This window comes from Pelophylax lessonae (assembly GCF_965119305.1).
Source record: "Pelophylax lessonae genome assembly, chromosome: 7".
In the NCBI taxonomy this organism is placed as follows: Eukaryota; Metazoa; Chordata; class Amphibia; order Anura; family Ranidae; genus Pelophylax; species Pelophylax lessonae.
The window spans coordinates 223,177,690-223,198,321 of NC_138774.1; the positions used below are offsets into that span (position 1 = coordinate 223,177,690).

The window sequence follows — 20,632 nt, forward strand, 5'->3', positions numbered from 1 at the left end:
AGGACTACAATATTCAGCATGCCAGATGTCAAGGTGAGCCATATTGTAGTATTTTTGACAGCTCTTTGTTTTTAGAACATGTGCGAACAGTGTTTTGTGGACTGTATGGGGCTGAAGACAGAGAACACATTTAGACATTGTATAAGGAATACATAACTAAACTAAATGGTATTTTTCTTATCTACTTGGAGCTCAGGGTTAAAGTAACCTGGTCAGCTACCAAGGGCAGGTTCCAAGAATACCCATACACAGGGTAGTGCTTGCAGGGGTTGTGCCCAATTTCTTAGTTAAACAGATTGTTTTACAAAGTATCTTTCCACAAAAATTTTATTTTTCTCTACCAAAAATATTGTAAGATGTTACCAGAAAGTATTGGAAGCAATACCTTCAGCTCCAGCAAATGATTCATTGTATAATCACTGTATCCGAACCCAAAAGCAAAAAGGTAATAAATTGCAGCTTTCCAGCATTTAGATGTGATTGCTGCATTACTTTTCTTTTGTTAAGCTTTTTTTCCTTTATTTTCAGCAAGTGATTCTGCCAGTAACATTCTTCCTGTCCTAGGATGACCACACTGAGTGACTAAGGTCACTGTGCTATATCTCTGGAAGAGCAGCATTGACACCATAGAGTACTCCCCTGATTTGGACTACATAACACCTTCCCATCTCCATACATGAGCAGGGGATCGTTCTGTGATATGCAGGAGTAACCTGGGCAGAGCTGATAACACTGCACAGCACTAGGAATCAGGATAACCAATTTTTTTTTCTTATTGTACTTTTTGTACAGATATAACAAACGCTTTTAGTAGTTTATTCAACGGGCCAGAATGGAACAAAGAAGAGAAGTTCATTGTTAGGAGTTACATACACTTTAAAAGTCTACCTTTCTGACTATGTTTCACATTACACCCAGATATAAGGTATGACATAAAACATGGTCAGACCCTTCAGTCCCTGCCCCAAACTGCCCCTCCCTCTAACTGTATCTCTGGGTTATTTTCCCTGCACGCTCCTGCCTTTTTTTTTTTTTTTTTAATCTTGCAGCTTCTTTATTGTACAGGATGAAGGGAAGGTTTCTTGAAATGTAAAGAACCTTTTCACTTCTCTCAAAATCCTCTGCACCCTCTTCCCCTTACTGTTCTCTTGCTGACTTTACTCACTGCAGACAGGCAACCCACACAAGCAAAGTGACAAACGGGTATGTCGCTGCCTGCTTCTGGGATAAGGGCGCATCAAAGATATGTAGCATATAAAAGTTCATAAGCAGCGCTTGATAGGGGGAAGTATCCGCCACCTTCAGTGCATTTGATAGCACCTCAGACGACGGCTGATTGGCCGAAACACGTCAGAGGGGCACGCTGACACGCACATGCTGGATGACCCGAGACCTTTGAAATGTTTTACTGCCTGTATTTTATCTGCTTCTTGTAAGTATGTTTGCAAATACATTTTAGCGGTTTTTGAACATACTGCACTATGAGATCTTCTTTGTCCCTCTTGGTTCATATCTGAGTTGTAAGCTGGTGACTTATCTCGGAGCACATCATCCCTGTCGATTTGGTCTAAGCTGCATTTGAGACTGTTTTGCCATTCGGTTGATCCTCTGCCTACACTTGCTACATACTTCTTTTCATCTTCGTTCTGGTAAGGAGATTGGGAGATCACATTGTGGTGGTGTGTGCTATCATATGCACTGAAGGTGGCGGATACTTCCTCCTATCAAGCGCTGCTTATGAACTTTTATATCTTCTTTATGCTTTTGTCTATGCATTTTAGCTGGCTGCTTGAACCCCCTTGTTTTGAACTTTTATGGTTCCTATAGGGTTTTTTTACATTTGTTCAACGTGGATATATTTATATTTTATAAAGATATGTGGCCAAAACTTATGAAGAAATTTGATTTTTTTTTTTTGTTTTTACTTGGTTTTATTGGATATGTTTTGTAGCAGAAAGTAAAAAAAAGTTTTTTGTTTTTTTTTCTCAAAATGTAAGGTACTTTTCGGTTATATTGCAAAAAATTAAAAAAACAGTGGCGAACCAATACCACCAAAAGAAAACTATTTGTGTTAAAAAATGATACAAATTCCATTTGGGCATACATCAATTCACAGAGACCTGTACTGGAATGACTACAAGTCCCATCTGCCAAAGCAGTTCTCAATGAAGCATAATTGTGGTGATGTCACCACACTTGTAGTCCATTGATATTTCCTGTAACCAAAGATCCATAACACTGATCGTGGTTTCAGTGCATTGCAGACTCAAAATGCAAAACATTAATAAATGCATTTCTTTATTTTTTATTTTTTTAATGAAGTGGATGCATTTATTTATTTTTTGCAAAAGGGGAAATGTGCCTTTAAGATGAAAAATTAGACCAGATTGTTTATCTGATGAAAAATGGCATATGTCACATATTGACACATATTTTCTTTTCTATGCTTCCCAAATTCACATTTTGATCTCCAAATGTATCTTTCCTGACAAATACTCCTGGACAATCCAATAGGAGAAGGCAGGAATAGTTTTAAAGTGGAAATAAACCTTTATCTAAGCCCACTAAAATGACAAGCCTCACATGATAAACAATGATGACACAAATTCTCCCACATGATCTGTACCTCCTGAAGCTTAAGAAATCTCTCCTCCAGAGTTTTTCAAAATACACAGAGCGGATCATAATTCACAGGAGGCAGGGGGGGGGGGGGGCAACTCGCCTTCCCCTACATTACAGTTGTCTGTCACCTCCATTGTGCTAGAAAGGGGGGTGTAGGAGGGGACAGACCTCGTTTTGAATAAAGCTGACAGAAGTGACACGAGCAGAGATCAGAGGAAGAGAAGGAGGCCAGGGTCCTCGCTAGGCGCTGTGGATTAAAGCAAGTACACTTTATATGAACATATGCTTTGTTCATTTTGCATTTTCAAAGGCTTACAACCACTTTAATCAGCCTGTCCTATTTTTTTATTTGTAAAAGCAGAAATGGGTGGACCTAATTGAAAGCACAGCCAGGTACACATCCAGTTAGTGGTGGGGGCAATAGATTATGCAGTTAGTAAGTGCTGACATCACTCAGAAACGGGACAATAGCTGTTAAAGCTGATAGAGGTGGTGAATTTTAGACCAAAGTTGCCCTAAGTACTAAATTGTTCGGTATAATTTCAATGAAATATTAGCGGCCTTGGAGATGTTTGGATTATACATTTATACAATATGCAGTCATTATTATTAGGTACCTGACTCTTTTCTATAAGCACACACTTATTCAGTTACCTGCTGAAAACTATTTTTAACAAGAACGCTTAGTCCATTAAGACTCTTTAAAAAAAAAAAAGAAAAATGTGAGCATTGTTCCATACAAATCTAATTTTTCATCTATGAATGGTTGCTGAGGGTAGTTGGAATAATCCACTGATTTAGCTAGTAGTGCAGGAGTTTCTGGCAATTTTGATTGTGTACTACATGTGACAACAATCTCCTGTATTCTTCATATGTCTAGACTGTGGGGTAGGGTGGCAAGCCAGAAGCCTTTTCTTTATAAAGAATAACATCCAAGCCTGGCAACATTTTGCAAAAACCTACATCAAGTCTGTCAAAAGCATGTGGGACTATGGTATGGGCTAATGAGACCAAGATCAAAATTTTTGGCCATAATTCCAAAAAATATATTTTGCACAAGATCAACACTGTGCATCACCAAAAAAATAAAACCCATCATACCCACAGTGAAGCTGGCTTTAGTCAAAGTGGAAGAACTCACTCCACAAGTCTGTGAACTCTGTGCATAATTTCTGTTTGTCAGCAGAAAATGCAAGCCCTTGGTATTTCATGCACAGTGATTTTTACAGCTAAGTCACAAGTTATGCGCCAAGGGCAAACCCTTTTCTTCAGTACACTAGAAAGTGTTCTAGCCTGGGTGGAAGCGCTGCTGCATCCAACAAGGTCTTCTGCTGGACTTCCACCTGAAGTCGTATACAGTACATGATTCCCTGCAATGTGGTGCCCCTGTTTTGCCTTCTTATACTTAGACACCTTGCTTTTGCTTTAAAAAAAGGAGGGTATTGTTGTATAACTTGGAGCCTCTTTTTGCCTATGGCCATGTTCCCCATTGTAGGATATAATTCTGGTATGAAGCCCGCTTGGTTCTGGTTTAGTAGGGCAGGGCAGTTAGACATTCAGTCTCTGGTTGTTTCTTTGGGATGTGGTTTTAATTATCTTTTTTTCTTTGTGTGTGTTCTGCAATCTCCCCCTTGGGCTGCGACCCCAGGAGGAACCCTGATTACATCAATAGGATCCTAGTTCCTATTTATATATTTGAGTCCTTATGTCTGCTCTAATTTTTTTCTTTCTATTAATATTAGAGGCCTGAATTCCAGGTTTTAATGGGCTAGTGTGTTTTGAGTTTCTCACGGCACATAAACCACATGTTTGATTACAAGAAACCCATTTAATAAGTTCTAAAATTCTTACTCTCAAAAAGCACTGGGTAGCCAAGAATTTTCACTCTACGTACTCGAACTATGCCTGTGGTGTCTCAGTCCTCATTTATAAAGACCTCCCTTTTGTCTGCCTATGTACTGTATTTGACCTAAATGGACGTTATGTTGTTCTCCATTCCAAAATATATAGCATACCAATTATTTTAGTAGTGATTTTCATCACTAAAATATCGGATCACGCCCCTTTAAAATTGGTTCATGTTATGGGACATAAGCTCTCTATTCATGTTTGGAGGTTGAGTCCCCTATGGATTGCCACCAAGGAGGTAACCAAACAGGTGCTTACAGAAATGACTGTTTGCTGGGAACATAATTTCAACACTGCTTCTTTTGGCCCTACTCAGGAATGCCTTTAAGTCTGTGGTTCGGTGCTGCTATCTTAACCATATTGCAGCACATCGCATTAGTTCTGCAAAGCTGCTGAAGTAACTTTAGAGACATCCTGTACTAAATATACTTCAGACCCTCCCCGGCTTGCAGCTCATCAAGCTCCCCAACTTTACACTGTAAAAGTGACACAAAAGCAACAACTGTATTTCATTAGGCATCTGCACGAGCACAGCTTCTTATCCTATTTGGATCATCTGGTTATTACTAGTGTATTACTCTACCTGGGGGGTACCATTACAAGGGACTCTATTGCTATTAACTATATGTTTAACAAGTAGTATGACGCTTCCACAACATGCTTCTGCACAGCGACATCTGCTTGATGGCCCCTTGATGGAGGGGGAAATTGCTGATGCTATTCACTCTTTTAGGCTCCATGCACACTAGCGTTTTTCAAAAGCTCAAAAAAGAGCTAGAAAAATTACTGAATGAAAAATGCTGATAGCATTTTTGTACCAGCTTCTAGTAGCTTTTAGGAGCATTAGCAAAAAAAAAAAAAAAAAAACTGTTCGCATTATAGTAGCATTTGGGAGCATTCAACTTTTTTTTTTTTTTTCTCCTGGATAAACACTCCAAGAAACTCTACAAAGACAATTATTTTTCTGCTCCTTAAAAAATGTTAGGAGCCTAAAGTAGTGTGCATGGAAACATTGGATAACACGATTTAGTTTCTAGGAGCAGAAAAAGGCTAATAGCTTCTAGGACCTTAAAAAAAACACTAGTGTGCATGGAGCCTTATCCCAATAAAACTCTGGGCCGCATAGTGACGTAACATTAATACAGAAAATAAAATCTCTCCAGCAGGCCGGCATCAGTAATGTGCATCACATATATAAAGCAAAATTAATAACAGTGCAGCTCTTGCCACACAAAAAAGATTCTATCTATGATGTATTCTTTCCTCCAAGTGATAGTTATTCTAAATTTCATAAATCTTGAGTCCATTGTTATAACTATAATACAAACAATGAATGCTTTTTACATAAAGAAAATATTTATGTGAATTCCACCATATTTTACTCTATTAGACTCCAAATCTCTCCTCTGGCCCCCCATGCAGCCAATCAGACTCAGATCAGTCCGATCTGCAGATTTCCTGGCCACTGGTGTCCAGGTAAACAAAGGGGCGGAACCGGAAGTGACGAATTACTCGTCGCTCCCAGTTTCCAGGGTTAGAGAGAGAGGGCAACAACGTTGGTTGCTCTCTCGCTCTCTGTACAGGGCAACCATTGCCGCCGGCAGCTCGCTCCCGGCCTCCGCAATGGGACTGGAGAGCCTGGGAGAGGAGGTAGGTGCGACCCCCCCCCCCCCCCCCGCCTCCGCTACCTGCAGAAGTGATGGAGTGGCTAATTAGCCACTCAGATCACTTCTGCATTATAGAGAATCGGCGCTGAAAAGAATGGTACCTGGATGACGCATGAAGATGCAGGTATCACCCCGGTATAAACACTGAAACCCAAGGACGTGGGAAGTGGTTAAAGTGGAACTTTATTACAAAAATCAAAATGGGAAAACAGGCAGGATTTTTAATGCAGAAGAGATATGCATGCCTCATCTGTATTACAGTTACACGACTGTCCCGCCCCTGTACAGTGAGCTGCACACACCAAGCTGACTGCACTGCCGTGCTGACTAAACACCTGCATAACACTTCGACTCTTTATGACTTCAAATTCTGTGTAGATCAGTATGACATTGCTCTCACCCTTAAAGATGAACCTCTATGCAATAGGAGGTTATAAACAGCTCAAACTCAGGCAGTATTTCAAGCAATAAAACATCAGAAACAACATAGGGACCCCAACTATTGCTGTATTAAAGGGTTTGTAAACCCTCGTTATTTTTATAAAAAGATAAATAAACGTGCCTACACTTACCTGCCCTGTGCAATCCTCCTCTTCTGGGGTGCCCCGCTGGCGCTCCAGACCCTTCCTCTCCATCCGTTCCCCCACAGAAAGCCGTTTTTCTTGGTGGCACCCATGCAGGCTCCCTCCTGAGTCCTGCTGCTGCATCCAGTTGGACTGGGCCCCGCTCCCATGTCCCTGGTTTACTAGATTTGATTGACAGCAGCCGGAGCCAATGGCTCCCGCTGCTATCAATCTGTCTAATGAGGAGAGAGATGCAGCTGGAACCGATGCGTTTGTGCACATCACTGGATCGAATTGGGCTCAGGTAAGAAAAAGGGGGGTCCAGGGGGAACTGCAGCACAGAAGGTTTTTCACCTTAATACATAGAATTCCTGGGGATAGCTATGTATCAGTAGGCTAAGCTTGTTTGGCTTATAGGAATAGGGACTGCTATAGGTGATGCTACACTAAGCTATATTTCCTGACCACTGGTTTAGAGGCGACCATTACAGTACACTGTTTTTGATACGCTTCGGTGATGTTTGTAATACACAAGAAGCAGTGTCCAGTACAAAATCAGTCCAAATATTGAAAAAGTCTCACACTTTTAGTGGGTATCCCTATACTTGGGAGGAGTCTCAGAATGTGCTTCGGGGTGTAATTCCAAGTATGTCCATGTTTATGTGAAAAAAATATCTTACAAAACTGACAACTTTGTTTTTTAAAAAAAAAAAAAAAAAAAAATACATTTTCATAAACCTATGGCAAAAAACGAAGTCTTCAAAAGACTCACCATGTCTCTTAAAAAATACCTCCAGGTATTTACTCTCCAAAATGTGATAATTGTGTGGGGTTTCTACTGTCTTGGCACTCCAGTGCCTCCAAAAATGTGTAAGGTAGTCAGGATATTAGATGCATTATTTATGCCCCTAGAAAGCCTTTAGGTGCTCCTTGGATTTTGGGGCCCATGTATGTGTCTAGGCCAGTGATGGCGAACCTTGGCACCCCAGATGTTTTGGAACTACATTTCCTATGATGCCTAACTACACTGCAGAGTACCATCCTGGTGCTCCAGAACCTCAAAAATTTGATAGGTACTCAAGAAAATGAAATCCATTATTTATGTCCCTAGAAACCTGGATGGTTCTCCTTGGATTTTGGGCCCATCTAGGCTGTGAAAAGTCTCACACATGGTATCCCCCATACTTGGAGTAAAATGCGTTTTGGGGTGTAAATGCAAGTATGCCAATTCTGTAAAATAAAAACAATAAACTAATTGTGTCTATTATTTTCCAAAGAATTGTGGTGAAAAATTACAACTTCAAAAAAATCACTTACTAAATGCCTTAAACTTTCTGCTTTCCAAAAAGGGGTACCTTTTGGGTTATTTGTACTATCCTGGCATTTTAGGGCATCAATAATTGAAATTGGCAGTCAGAACATCAGGATTGATCAATTTTTAAATGTAGTTTGTAGCCTCTATAACTTTCACACAGACTAAATAACATATACCTAGTATTTATTTTTGTGGGGTTTTTTTTTACCAAAAAAAGTAGCAGAATACAATGTTTACTTACATTTTTGAAGAAAGATTATTTATTTGCAAAGTTTTAAAGCAAAAAAGAAGAAAAACATTTTTTTCTCAACAATTTTATTATATAGTATCTTTATATAGCAAAAAAGTACAAAAAAACCTATTGGTGATTAACCCCTTCATGCCTAAAGGTAAAGTGAATTCTAATGTCTAAGCACAATTTTGCAACTTTAAAATGTGTTCGTAATATCGTACATATTATCACAACTATTTTGTGCATCCAGGTGGATTATACCTTGTTTTTTTTTTCAGTACAATTTGGGCTTTCATTTGGTGGTAAATGCTTATGGATATCTCCTGATTTTTTATTTTTCGTCGAACAGCTGTTGATTGAGTCAACCCACCCATGTCTGTCCAGAATATCATTTTGAGCGGGTTGATGCTTCTGAAGTAAAGCTCGACCAACATCTAACCAGCTTGTTCCTTCTGTTACAGCTGGACATTTGGTCGAAGTCCAACTATCAAGTCTTTCAAAAGGTAAGATCAACATAATTTTCTATGATGCAAAACATGCAATATTATATGTAAATACTGTGCCTACAAAAGGTCTGTTATTGCTCTAAACTTCTAATGTACAACCATCACATCCAACCTAATAGTTAAAGAACATCATTGCTCGCCCTTGCTGTTCCGCAGAGACCTGCCTAAATAATTATAGCACATTTGCTTTGCTATGTCAGGTAGCGCTAAGACAAACACTGTAGAATTAACCTAAATAATCCTTTGTCAATGAAACTTTGATTTTGTTAATTAAAGTGCTAGAGATAGCTATTTAACTTTTCCTTTGGCATATCTTGTTTTTCTACTTCATTTTTTCACTTTACTATGTTAGTTTCAATTTTTTTCAAAATTAAACACTTTCTTTTTGTAGGTTTTGCAGTATAGCTTACCTCAGTTGAGTAATGTAAGGGGTAAAGTGTAACTATGAGCAAGAACAAAATAAAGACACACAGGCATAGACAAAGCAGGATGTCACTAACAATAACACATTATTATTATTGTTTTTTTGAGTCTCCCCTGTAACATAGTTTTATTACCCATCATCATTCGGTTCAACAGAAACCGGCCGACATTAGGCCAGTGTGTACAGCTGTATGTCTGGCTTCTGTCGAACGGGCATGCTGGAAAACTGGCAGCCAACTGGCATCCGATCAACGCTCGCAGCCAATGGCTGGGAGCGCTGACCAGTGTGTTCTGACGGGGGGGGGGGTGCAGACCAACAACTCAGCGGGGAGATCATTGTACTAACATCTCATAGTGGGTACAGCTAGCTCCTCAGTTGTTTTTGTTCAGCCCGCTGGATTGAACGAAAAAAAAAAAAAAACTACCTGTGTGTGTACTAGTGTGTCGAACACTTAGACACCAGGGCTGAAATTAGCTGGTACAGTAGAAACCTGCCAACATTCGGCCCGTGTGTACAGGTCCTTTTCCGACATAAGCTGATCATGACCAGCTTCTGTCGAACGAGTATTCTGGAAAACCAGCAGCCAATTGGCTTCTGATCAGCGCATGCAGACAGCAGCCAATTGGCTTCTGATCAGCGCATGCAGACAGCAGCCAATTGGCATCTGATCAGCGCATGGGAACAGCGACCAGTGTGTTCTAGCAGGGGTGTGGTCCCCTGTCAAAACACAATAGCTCAGTCGGGGAATCCGTTATTACAGCGGGCTAGCTGGGTCATGATTTTTTATTTTTGGTATTTTTTTCATTCAGCCCCCTGTGTTGAACAAAAAAAAAAAATCTACCTGTGTGTGTACCAGGCATAGGACTGTGAGAGGTATCCGGAAACAAGATGGTGAGGATTTCCCTACGGATCTGTCTCCTACCTTCCCTTGATTCTCATGTTTGGGAGACATCAACCCCGCAGCCTGACCAGAGCCAAGACAAATTCATTCTGCAGCTCGCTTCTCAATATGTGCTGTGTCAGCAAGTCTGCCTTATTAGTTAGGTTTGTTTATGAAACCCCTGCCTTGCCAGAAGGGCCCGGAGCAGTGGGGTTTTTTTTTTTTTTTTCTGAACCTGTGCATCTTCTTTTCCAGATCATATACAATGCCCATGCTGGCAAAAAAATAGATTTACAAGAGTAAGCTCAGACATTATTCACTGAAGTCAGAGTTGAAAATATGAAAGATCTTTCCCATATAAAGCAAAGCATGCATGGACATACATTTGCTGTGCCCTGTTGCAGCCTTTTACAGTTGAAATTGTAGCTGACCTAACTTAAAGTTAAGTCCAGGCAAAACCTAACTAACTCTAAACCTGCTCTGTGCCACATTCTTAACCTAATCTTATCTAACCCTCTAAAGCAAAAATCACTGTACTTGCCTATTCTGCAGCTGGTCTAGTCTGGTCCCACTCTGAGCTGTCAGCGGCAGCTTCAGCATGGAGGCGGGTGCAGGAGAGGCACTGGACAGCGGAAGCCGAATAGTATCTCTGTGGGTGACGTCACTTCCCATTAATTTCACAGCCATTGTCGGCCCTCTCCTACACAGTAAACACCCGCTCCATCGCGGTTCAGTTTTTGCGGTCCCGGTATATTGCGTTTTTTTTTTGTAATGTTATTTTACTATATAAATCATTAAAAATTAAATATTTTTCTGTTTTTCATAGCTCTTGCTATGTCTCTCATTATCTTTTATGTGTTTAAATGAGTTTCTATTGTTTTAAAAGTGTGTTTAAAGACCTTAAAATGCTTTTACACGTACAGTGACAGTAAAAAAAACATGCCTACAATGCATTTTAATAGGGTTTTTCTATTTCGCGGATTTTCACTTTTCGCGGCTGGGTCCGGAAAGTAACCCCCGCAATGGAGGGGGGTTTACTATACAGTGATTTTTGCTTTACAGGGTCAGATAGATTTGGTTTAGGGCTCTTTCACACGCCCGCTCCGCTTGTCCGCAAATCATCCTATTTTTTTGCGGATGATTTGCGGACATAATGTAAGTCAATGGCATTGCGGATGTCAGCGGAATACCATCCGCTGACATCCGATTTTCCTCCTTTCAGTTCTGTTCCGTTTTTTGGAACGGAACAGAACCCTATTTTTCCTCCGTGTAAAAAACGGAAAGGAAGGAAAATCGGATGTCAGCGGTGTCATCCGCTGACATCCGCAATGTCCATAGACTTACATTATGTCCGCATATCATCCGCAAACGGATGGGATGATATGCGGACACACAGAGCGGATGACAGAAATGTCATCCGCTCCGTGAAAAAAAAAAAGTCCCGCAGCGGATCTTTCACACGGAGCGGCCGTGTGAAAGAGCCCTTAGAATGTGGCACAGAGCAGGTTTAGCATTAGTTAGGTTTTGCCTGGACTTATCCTTTAATTGTACATAGCCCATCGCCCATCTTAACCCCTTTGCAGCCGTGCTATCGCTGAATGACAGTTACAGAGCAGCCACACTTTGCCGGGAGATTGTCATATGACATCCTTCCATGCTCGGGCCCCCTGCAGCGTGCATTGGCAGGGATTTGTGATCAGGGTAAAGCGCTAATCACAGCAGCTTTTTACCATGGCATCAGCTGATTATGGATGTAAACAGGATTTCTCTGTCGCTCATGGACAGACGCAGGACTCATATTTTGATATCCATAGGGTATTGCTGCCCCCTACAGGAGTAGGACACTAGGCAGAAAAAATGTTCTGGCTACACCTATGGGCAGTCCCAGGGGGTATACCCTCTCTCTTCCTGCTATAGGATGCCAGTTTTTTTCTGCCTAGTCAGGAGTAAGGACCTAAGTTCCTTGCTGGGATCTCTGGTCCTGGCAAGCTTTTTAGATAATTCTTTTTTTTAGCTAGCTTTTTTTCTCCGGATTGTTCCTGTGAGAACTACAAGCAATTATGCCGGATCTGGGCGATGGGCTGGATGTTGAGATCCAATGGTCACCCCAGCCGGCCTACGAGCGCATACAGGCCCTAGCTCCGTCCACTGGACAAGGGCTGGCCCGCGGGTTAAATGTCTCGCCTGGTCGCATACGACCGGTCTGCTACCGAGTTGCAGCGTTCCTATTGGCTGACATCACCCCCCCCCACTACGGCGGCGAGGGGTTCTGTCAGGAGTTTGGCGCCCGCCTGTTATGGTATGGTGAGTAACTGTTCCCCCTTTTTCCTCATGTTGGGTTCTGGGGTGGACGCGGGATGGTCAGACACCCGTTTCTCCGGGTTCCCCTCTGTTCCACTGTGCACCCCCCACCTATGGTGCCCCCCTACCTCCCCCCTCCCTTGGGGCCGCCATTTTCTTCAAGCCTCAATGTGCTTTACATGGCGGTGGCCATCTTGGTACACCCAGCTCGGTTTTTTCCTCAGAGCTGGGCTACTGTGGGAGTTCTTGAAGGCGTGGAGGGGATGGAGCCCCTCCCTAGACCCGGGCACATCGTTCTGCAGGCCTTCCTTTTGAGAGGACTCACGCTGCTGAGCAGACATCCTAGGACTTCTAGTGCATCTCCCTGTGGGTGGTGAGCCTTGGGGGGTCTCTCTCTCTCTCTGCGGGGGTTTCTAGGCACGCTGCCTGGCCACTGGGGGGGGGGGGCGCTGTAGCGCTGGGAGACATTTTTACAAAATAATAAATTTTCAGTTTTGTCAAATTTTGCTAGCGGGTTCCTCTGGTGTACCATGGACCCCTCTGAACATGTGTCCCCACCTGATCCCCCCGAGGTGGCTGCAGGGCCCTCCGGTTCCCAGCTCACTATTGATGCACTTTCGGCGGTCCTGGAGTAATTTGTGTCCCGGGTGGAGGTGGCCTTTCAGGGGCGAGGTGCTAAAAAACGACCTCCGCCTACCCCTGCCTCATCTGATGCCTCAGATTCGGAATCTGACCCAGTCGCTGCTGACGCAGGTCTTCCCTCTGGGGCTGCTGTCTCTCGCCCCGTCTCCTCCAATAGCGACGATGACCTTTCTGCCTCCTCTGTCGCGCAAGACAAGGCGCTGGTGGACGCACTGATTGTGTCTGTCTGAGATACCCTAAAGTTGGAGGACGCGGCTGCGACGGATACGCAGGTTGCCTTTGGCACTCGAAATCCCTCCAGGGTGACAAAGGTTTTTCCTTTTCCCGCATGCCTAGGCTGATTGATAGATGCTACCTGTTTGAGGAGTCCCTCATTAAAAGTGGACGGTGCTGCCTACGGTGGATCCACCGGTCTCCAGGCTGAATAAAGCTATTGTGATCCCGGTGGAGGATTCCCCATCCTTTAGGGATCCGGTTGATCGTAGTGCAGAGTCTGTGTCCCGCACTATGTTCTCCCTGGCGGGGTCTGCCTTCAGGCTGGTGTTTACCATTGCCCTGATTTCGCAAACTTTGACGGAATGGACCAAGTTACTACGCCATGACCTGGAGGGGAGAAACCTGCCCCCTGCTGTGTCGAAGTTACTGGACCAGATGGTATAGGGGCTGCAATTTGTTTGCGACGCCGCACTGGATACTGCTCCAATGCTGGGGTGTTTGTCGTTTTCGGCGGTGGTCCTCCGGCGCATGCTGTGGCTAAAGTACTGGTCGGCGGATCAGGCTTCTAAAAAAGCCTTGACTGATCTCCCCTTTCAGGGGGATCGCCTGTTTGGTGCTACCTTGGATGATATTATCAAAGGTCTCACTGGGGGCAAGAGCAGCTTTCTCCCACAGGCTGCCAGCGGTAAGGACCCTCGTCGCAGACGGGGACCCTCCTTTTCAGCCCACAGGAAGTTTTTTCGTTCCTCTGGAGCGGTCGACAAGGCGAAGCCCTTCAAGCAGTGTTAATTTTGGCAGCAAATTTCAATTTAGTTTTAGTCTAAGGCTCCATGTACACGGGACGTTGTTAAAAGTCCCTTTGAATGCTGGAATTTTTAGGACGTTTGAAACGTCCGTTCGTTCGCGTTTGTACCCGCGTTTAGCGGCGTTTAGGGGCGTTTGCGTTTAGAAGCGTTCCTAGAGGTCAAAAAAATTATTCCCCTTTAAAATGGAAAAACGCGAACGCTAAACGCGGGTCATCGTGTTCAGACGCGTTCGGGCGCGTTTAGACGCGTTCGGACGCGTTTGTGCGTTTGAAACGCCGGGAAACACACGTTCGAACGCAAATAATTGCGTTCTAAAAAAAGTCCCTGAACGCAACTGCCTGCAAATGACTGTAAACGACCCTGTGTACATGGACAGATAAGATAAAATGTAGATGGGTTCAGGGGCTTCTGAAAAAAACGCCCAACTGCTCCTAAACGACCATTTCCAGCGTCCCGTGTACATGGAGCCTTAGGACTAAAATGGCATTTTAGTTTTAGTCCCATTTTAGTCTTCTGCAAGTGTTTTAGTCGTATTTAGTCGACTAAAACTCCAGTACATTTTAGTCGACTAAAACATCCTACATTTTAGTCGACTAAAACTCATTTTAGTCATCTATAATCGAATGGGTGTAGTTCAATTGTAATTTGTAATGCATTATTTAAGTATTTCTCTACAATTTCCAAACTCATTATATACTACTGGTGGTCCTGGAGTGAAAAATCGTATGTTATTATTTATGGTGGTATTAAGCTTTCAGCATGCACCAGTGTTAATTTTGGCAGCAAATTTCGATTTAGTTTTAGTTATAGTCTTCTGACTAAAATGCCATTTTAGTTTTAGTCGTATTTTAGTCTTAAGACTAAAATGCCATTTTAGTTTTAGTCGTATTTTAGTCATCTGAATTGTTTTAGTTTCAGTCGTATTTTAGTCGACGAAAACGTTTTAGTCCGTTTTAGTCGACGAAATTAACACTGCCTTCAAGGCCCCCTCGGGGGGTTCCATGCGACCCTGGTCTGGTAAGCAGAAATCAGGTTCCTCCAGACCTGAGGACAAGTCTGCCTCGGCCTGAAGGTGTGCCCCCACCCATGTCAGGGGTGGGGGGACGCCTTTGCCGGTTCCCGGATCCGTGGCTCTCCAGGATACAAAACAAATGGGTTCACTAGGTCATACGGTCGGGGTACAAGATCGAGTTTCGATCAGTTCCACCGGTAAGGTTCTTCCCTTCCAATGAGAGACTGTCCCCGGATCGCCTAAGGGCTCTGTTGGGGTCAGTACAGGACTTGTTACAACAGGGTGTAATAGTTCCGGTTCCATGTGGGGAACGTTTTAGGGGCTTTTACTCAAATCTGTTCACAGTGCCCAGAAAGGAGGGCAAGGTGTGTCCGATCCTGGACTGGCGAATGTGCCAGCTGGTCACTCGGGTCTCCCGATGGGACGGGAGATCCAGGCAGAGTGGCGTGAGGGGGGGGACGTCCCCTCCCACTCCCTGTGATAAAGGCTGAGCGGCTGCTGAGCCGCATCGGTTGTTATCATTAGAAAGCCGGCTCTAAAAAAGGGTCCCGGGTGATGCCTCTAGCTGCAGGCATCACCTCGGTGCAACCACTTCATCAAGCCGACATTCAGGTACGTCATTTTGCGGGAAATGGTTAAAGAAAGCCTATTATGAGTCAAATGCAGGGGCCATCTTTGCTATGTGCCTCGCTCTCATGTTGATTATCCTCTTCAATACCCTGGATAATACCCTGAGAATGAATATGCAGGCCTTGAGTTCTCACTTGCCCCACACGTTTAATAACGCCCAAGGACTTTCAGGGTATGGATTAACATGACTGCCAAGTAACTTGGAAAGCAATGGTGGTGTCTTTTTATTAGACAGATTTCATTAAAAGGCACTCCTGTGTAGTAAAATGTTTTAGTCTTGCTAAAAGACATGGGGGAAGCTTCCAAATATTGTTACCCCCAAGACATTTGCATATCTTCGTTTCAACATGCCCAATATTTCTTAATGTAAATTTTCTGTCCCACTTAGGTCTGATTTTTAGTGAAATCATGCTTCTAAAATCACTATAAATTTTGACATATAGTTGCAAGTAGTGCCTACATGCTACACTCCATTGATTCGGATGTGTAATAGTAATTCACGTATGGCTGCACCAAGCTTTGGACTTCTGATCAGAGATAATGCTGCCTTGACTAACGAGAGTATTGGCAAGTGCAGAAGTTTAGTTTATACTAGCAGCCAGCTGCACAGAATGAAAGCTAGAGTTATTTGTGGGGATAGCACTGCCCCACCTCCTCCAGTGAGAACAAATTTAATATTTCCTTTTTTACTAGGATATACATTTAAATCCACTCCACTTGTAAAATACTATCTTAGCATTAAAATGTAAGGCACATTTAAAAAAAAAATAAAGTTCCTCCATCAGAAACCACCACCCTCAATCAGCTTACAAGGAAAGTGCTTTACCTTTAATAGTATCAATACTTTATTTCTCTTCTATTTTGCTTAGCATGGCCTGGGTCAGGGGTGGGACTAAGCCTTGCATATCCTGTTGACATTGCTGATGCTTTATCACTCCCTCTACTCAGGTGATGCAGAACAGAGCAGACCTGTCTGCCATGAATTTTCCCCATCTTGTAGATTGTGCTGCTTTGATTTGAGTGGCTGGAAGCATTACGGACACCCAGTAAGCCATCTGTAGACATGGCTTACTTCCCAGAGAAAGGGGAGCATGCACACTGTGGTGGCATTACTGACTAGCAGGATCAGTGGCGTATCATCCATGTGTGCAGTTCATATGGGCCTTGAGGGGGTTGGGGCCAACAATGTCCTCATATATTGCACACACTGAAAATCCCCCCCCCCCCCCCCCCAACACACACTTCTTCTCCTTTCCTCACCCACCGGCTACAAGTGATGCAGGGGAGATACGAGGGGATTTAACTCTGCCAATAGATGCCCTTACTGCTCTAGCCATTGCATAAATTGGTGGTAGTTGGAGGATGCGTCTCTTATACACACCTGAATTACCTTTTTTATTAAATTGATGAGTCTTTGTGTCACATTTTCATATTTTTGCTTGGATAGCCTTTATTTGCACTTTTATATTTGTATTTATGGTTATGTATTATTTTTGTTTATTTTGTCACCAAAATGGATATATTTATTGGAATATTGCACTGACACTGCTTATGTTTCCTTTTTTATTTATTTTTGAGATCTGTATATCAATCTATATTTTATGCTAGCTGCAAGGCTGTACCACAGCGCAGACTATTAATGTAGATAAGATGTCCTGTTTACCAGCCCCTTCTAGAATGAACACAGTAAGTGATCGGTATTGATCGTTCCTGTGTTAATTTATCAGTGAAGCATGGTAAACTCTGTTTAATATGCTTAAGTTTGTGAATGAAAAGGAGCCTTTATACAGAGACTTCTATTCATCTGCAGTGCAACTGAGGCTGCAGAGGAAAGGAAAGGAAAGGGGGCTCCTATGTCCTCATGTGTCTCAAAAAGAGACATTAGGGTTCTCCTTAGACCCGTGATGTTTCAGTATCCCCCACCTAAAAGTAAAAAAAAAAAAAGTTAAAAATAACATTGTAAGAGAAAATAAAAAGGTAAGGCCTTATTTACATGGAGCTTACACCTGTGCAGGACCGTGTTTATCCACAGATATGCACCCCGTGCAGGCAGTCCCATTGATGCCGGTTGGCATTGATACAGCTGCTGCTTTCAATTTGACATCCGTGTGGGTATGGGTGCATGTTCCTGAACTCTCACACTGTCTGCACCCATACCCACACAGATGTCAGATTGGAAACAGAAACTATGTTCCTGCTATTGCTTCATCCCAAATGACATGAATGAGACTGCCTGAACTTTAGTACACCATGTGAATGAGGCCTTAGTAGGTACTTAAAAGGGGGGGGGGAATAAACTGGGGGAGAGATTGACCCGGGGGGATTATGCTGGGGGGTAGGATTGTACTGGGGGGGACCGATGGACCTGGGGGGAGCTGGTTATGCTCAGGGACTGATTGACATGGGTGGTGTTGTACTTGGGGACAGACTAGATAGGGGTTTGGACTGTACTGGGGGAAAGATTGACCAGGGAGGGAAAATATTTTACTGAGGGATTATACTAGGAGACAGATTGACCTGGGAGGAGGATTATACTTGGGTGTAGACTGACCTGGAGGACAGACTGAACTGGGGGTGTAACTGTGTACTGAGGTAGGGGGGGCACACAGAGGATCAGGTTCCTCCATCCACACAAATTAGGTGGATGGAGGAATCCAATTCCCCCTACTCCCCCACTGGCTGAACAAGAAAAACACTATATTGTACATTACACACTCCTGCAGTATACACACTTATACTATACATTACATATGTCTCAACAGTTGCTGGCAGTTCTGCAGTCCCTGGCTATTTTAATGAAGTTCTTCTATAAGGTTGACTGAGACAAATGTTTATCTCGCTCTCTATTTTCCGTGTGTATTAAAAATCATAAGTAATTGAATCGTTTTTTGTTTTTTGGGTTTACAAGCTCTTTCTTATAGCAGCACATTTTTTAGATTATTACATTTTTGTAACAAGATGGCTTTTTTACCCTACAAACGCCTTGTGCTTGGATGGGCATATTGAAGGAGATTTACTAAATCTGGAGCACTCAGTCTGGTTCAACTGTTCATAGTAGCCAATCAGCTTCTAACTTGAGCTTGTTTCATTAAGCTTTGGCAATAAAACCTGGAAGCGAATGGTTTCTATGCAGAGCTCCACCAGTTTTTGCACGCTTCAGTGGTTTTAGTAAATAAGCCCCATTATGTTCTTTGTAGGGACTGCTTGTTTATCAGTGGCAGTCACCACCATGGCTAAAGCTATGCTTGCTGGCAAAGTATACTTCGCTGTTTCCAAGAGACTTCCCAATCTCCTCTCCCCCATGTGTCACCTGCTCACCACCATGGTGACACGGCAATAATTTCATCTACCTGTTGTCACTAGGCTGGAGAAATCATACTGTCAGTGGGGCTTGACAAGAAGGAAACAGAGAGCACCAAGGCCTTGGCAAAAAATGAATCTTAATAAAATTGATATATATTATACCGCCAGGATTAGTTCACTTTTCTAATTTGTCTAAAGATCCACATTAAGACTGCAAATTTGTTTATTCTTTCTGATATCACATTTACAGCAAGAAAATGCATTATTTGGTGTCCTCTTTTTGACATTATAGCACATTATATCTTAAATAACAGCTCTTACTATGGATGAGAAACTGGTCTCATAGCTACTAATTTTAAGCTTCACATTACTGAACACCCTCTGGAGTGATCATGAACTTCATACCAGGGAGCAGAGCCCTGCCTTTACGCCTTCTCTTTGTATGCGGCAAGTCTAAATCTAACTGGCATTGTCTGTTAACAATAGAGTCAGGATAAAAGGGAGAGTTTGATTCTCAAAGGGGAGCTGGCACAATAGAGGATGAATAGGGTTCCCCGTTGACCACAGATAGGCATATTCCACTTCTCTTTCTATTTTTTCTAACTTGGCATTTAAACTTTCCCAGTAAATGGGCTGTTTAGAGTGTGTTCTGTAGCTCCGGCCAGCCTCCCTGATCGCCTTTGGGCATAAAGGGTTCTGGAAGATATGCCCTGTTCTGATGGAGCTCCAGGTAGCCAAGAGAGGGATAAATAAATGACGGCGAGTAGTAAACACAACAGTCAGCGGCACGCAGAGCTTTAAAAACACCAAACAAAAGCGCTGAATGCACCATTGGGAGATTGGCCTGATTAAGTCTGTTCCACATTAACCATTTCACAGTAATTCCATTAGGCTGGTAAAAGCCCAACATCTAGCACTGAGTTAAACACATACCCCTATGTCCTAATAAACGGTACATGTACTTTAGATCACAAGCTATCCACCACCACCCCCAGCATATTTACAACAATATATGTAATAAGGTAATCATACCTTACATCATGGGTGCTCAACCTGTTGCCCTCCAGCTGTTGCAGAACAAGTCCTGGCATGCCACAGCCTTTGGCAGTCATGCTGGTTATCAGTGGCTTGAAATGCCTCATGGGACTTAGGGTCCTTTCACATGGGCGGTCCGTATGTCCATTTTTCATCCCATTTTTTTGCGGATGAAAAACCGACCTAATGCATGTCAATGGGATTGCAGATGACCATCTGCTGACATCCGTTTTGCGTCCTTTCCTATCAGTTCCTTTTTTTGGAACGGAAGAGAACCCTATTTTTCTTCCGTTTTAAAAAAATGGAACGAACGCAAAAACGGATGTCAGCGGTGTCATCTGCTGACATCCGCAATCCCATTGACATACATTATCTCCGTTTATCATCCGCAAACGGATGGGATGATAAACGGACATACGGACCGGATGACACAAGTGCCAGAGTGGATCAAAAAATTGTCCGCCCCGTGTGAAAGGACCCTTGTAGTTCCGCAACAGCTGGAGGGCCACAGGTTGAGCACCCATGCCTTACATAGATGTTTAAAACTACACTTTTTACTGCATGGTGTAG

At 43.0% G+C, this 20,632-nt stretch overlaps 1 protein-coding gene across 1 annotated transcript in view; it reads left to right on the forward strand.

Annotated features, from left to right (window-relative positions):
- MED27 (mediator complex subunit 27) overlaps nucleotides 1–20,632 on the forward strand; it is a 550,125-nt gene that overhangs the window by 503,221 nt on the left and 26,272 nt on the right. The window contains exon 6 of the mRNA XM_082263750.1: nucleotides 8,769–8,810. Within this exon, the coding sequence (XP_082119876.1) occupies nucleotides 8,769–8,810 (42 nt within the window). The remainder of the gene's footprint in view (nucleotides 1–8,768; nucleotides 8,811–20,632) is intronic.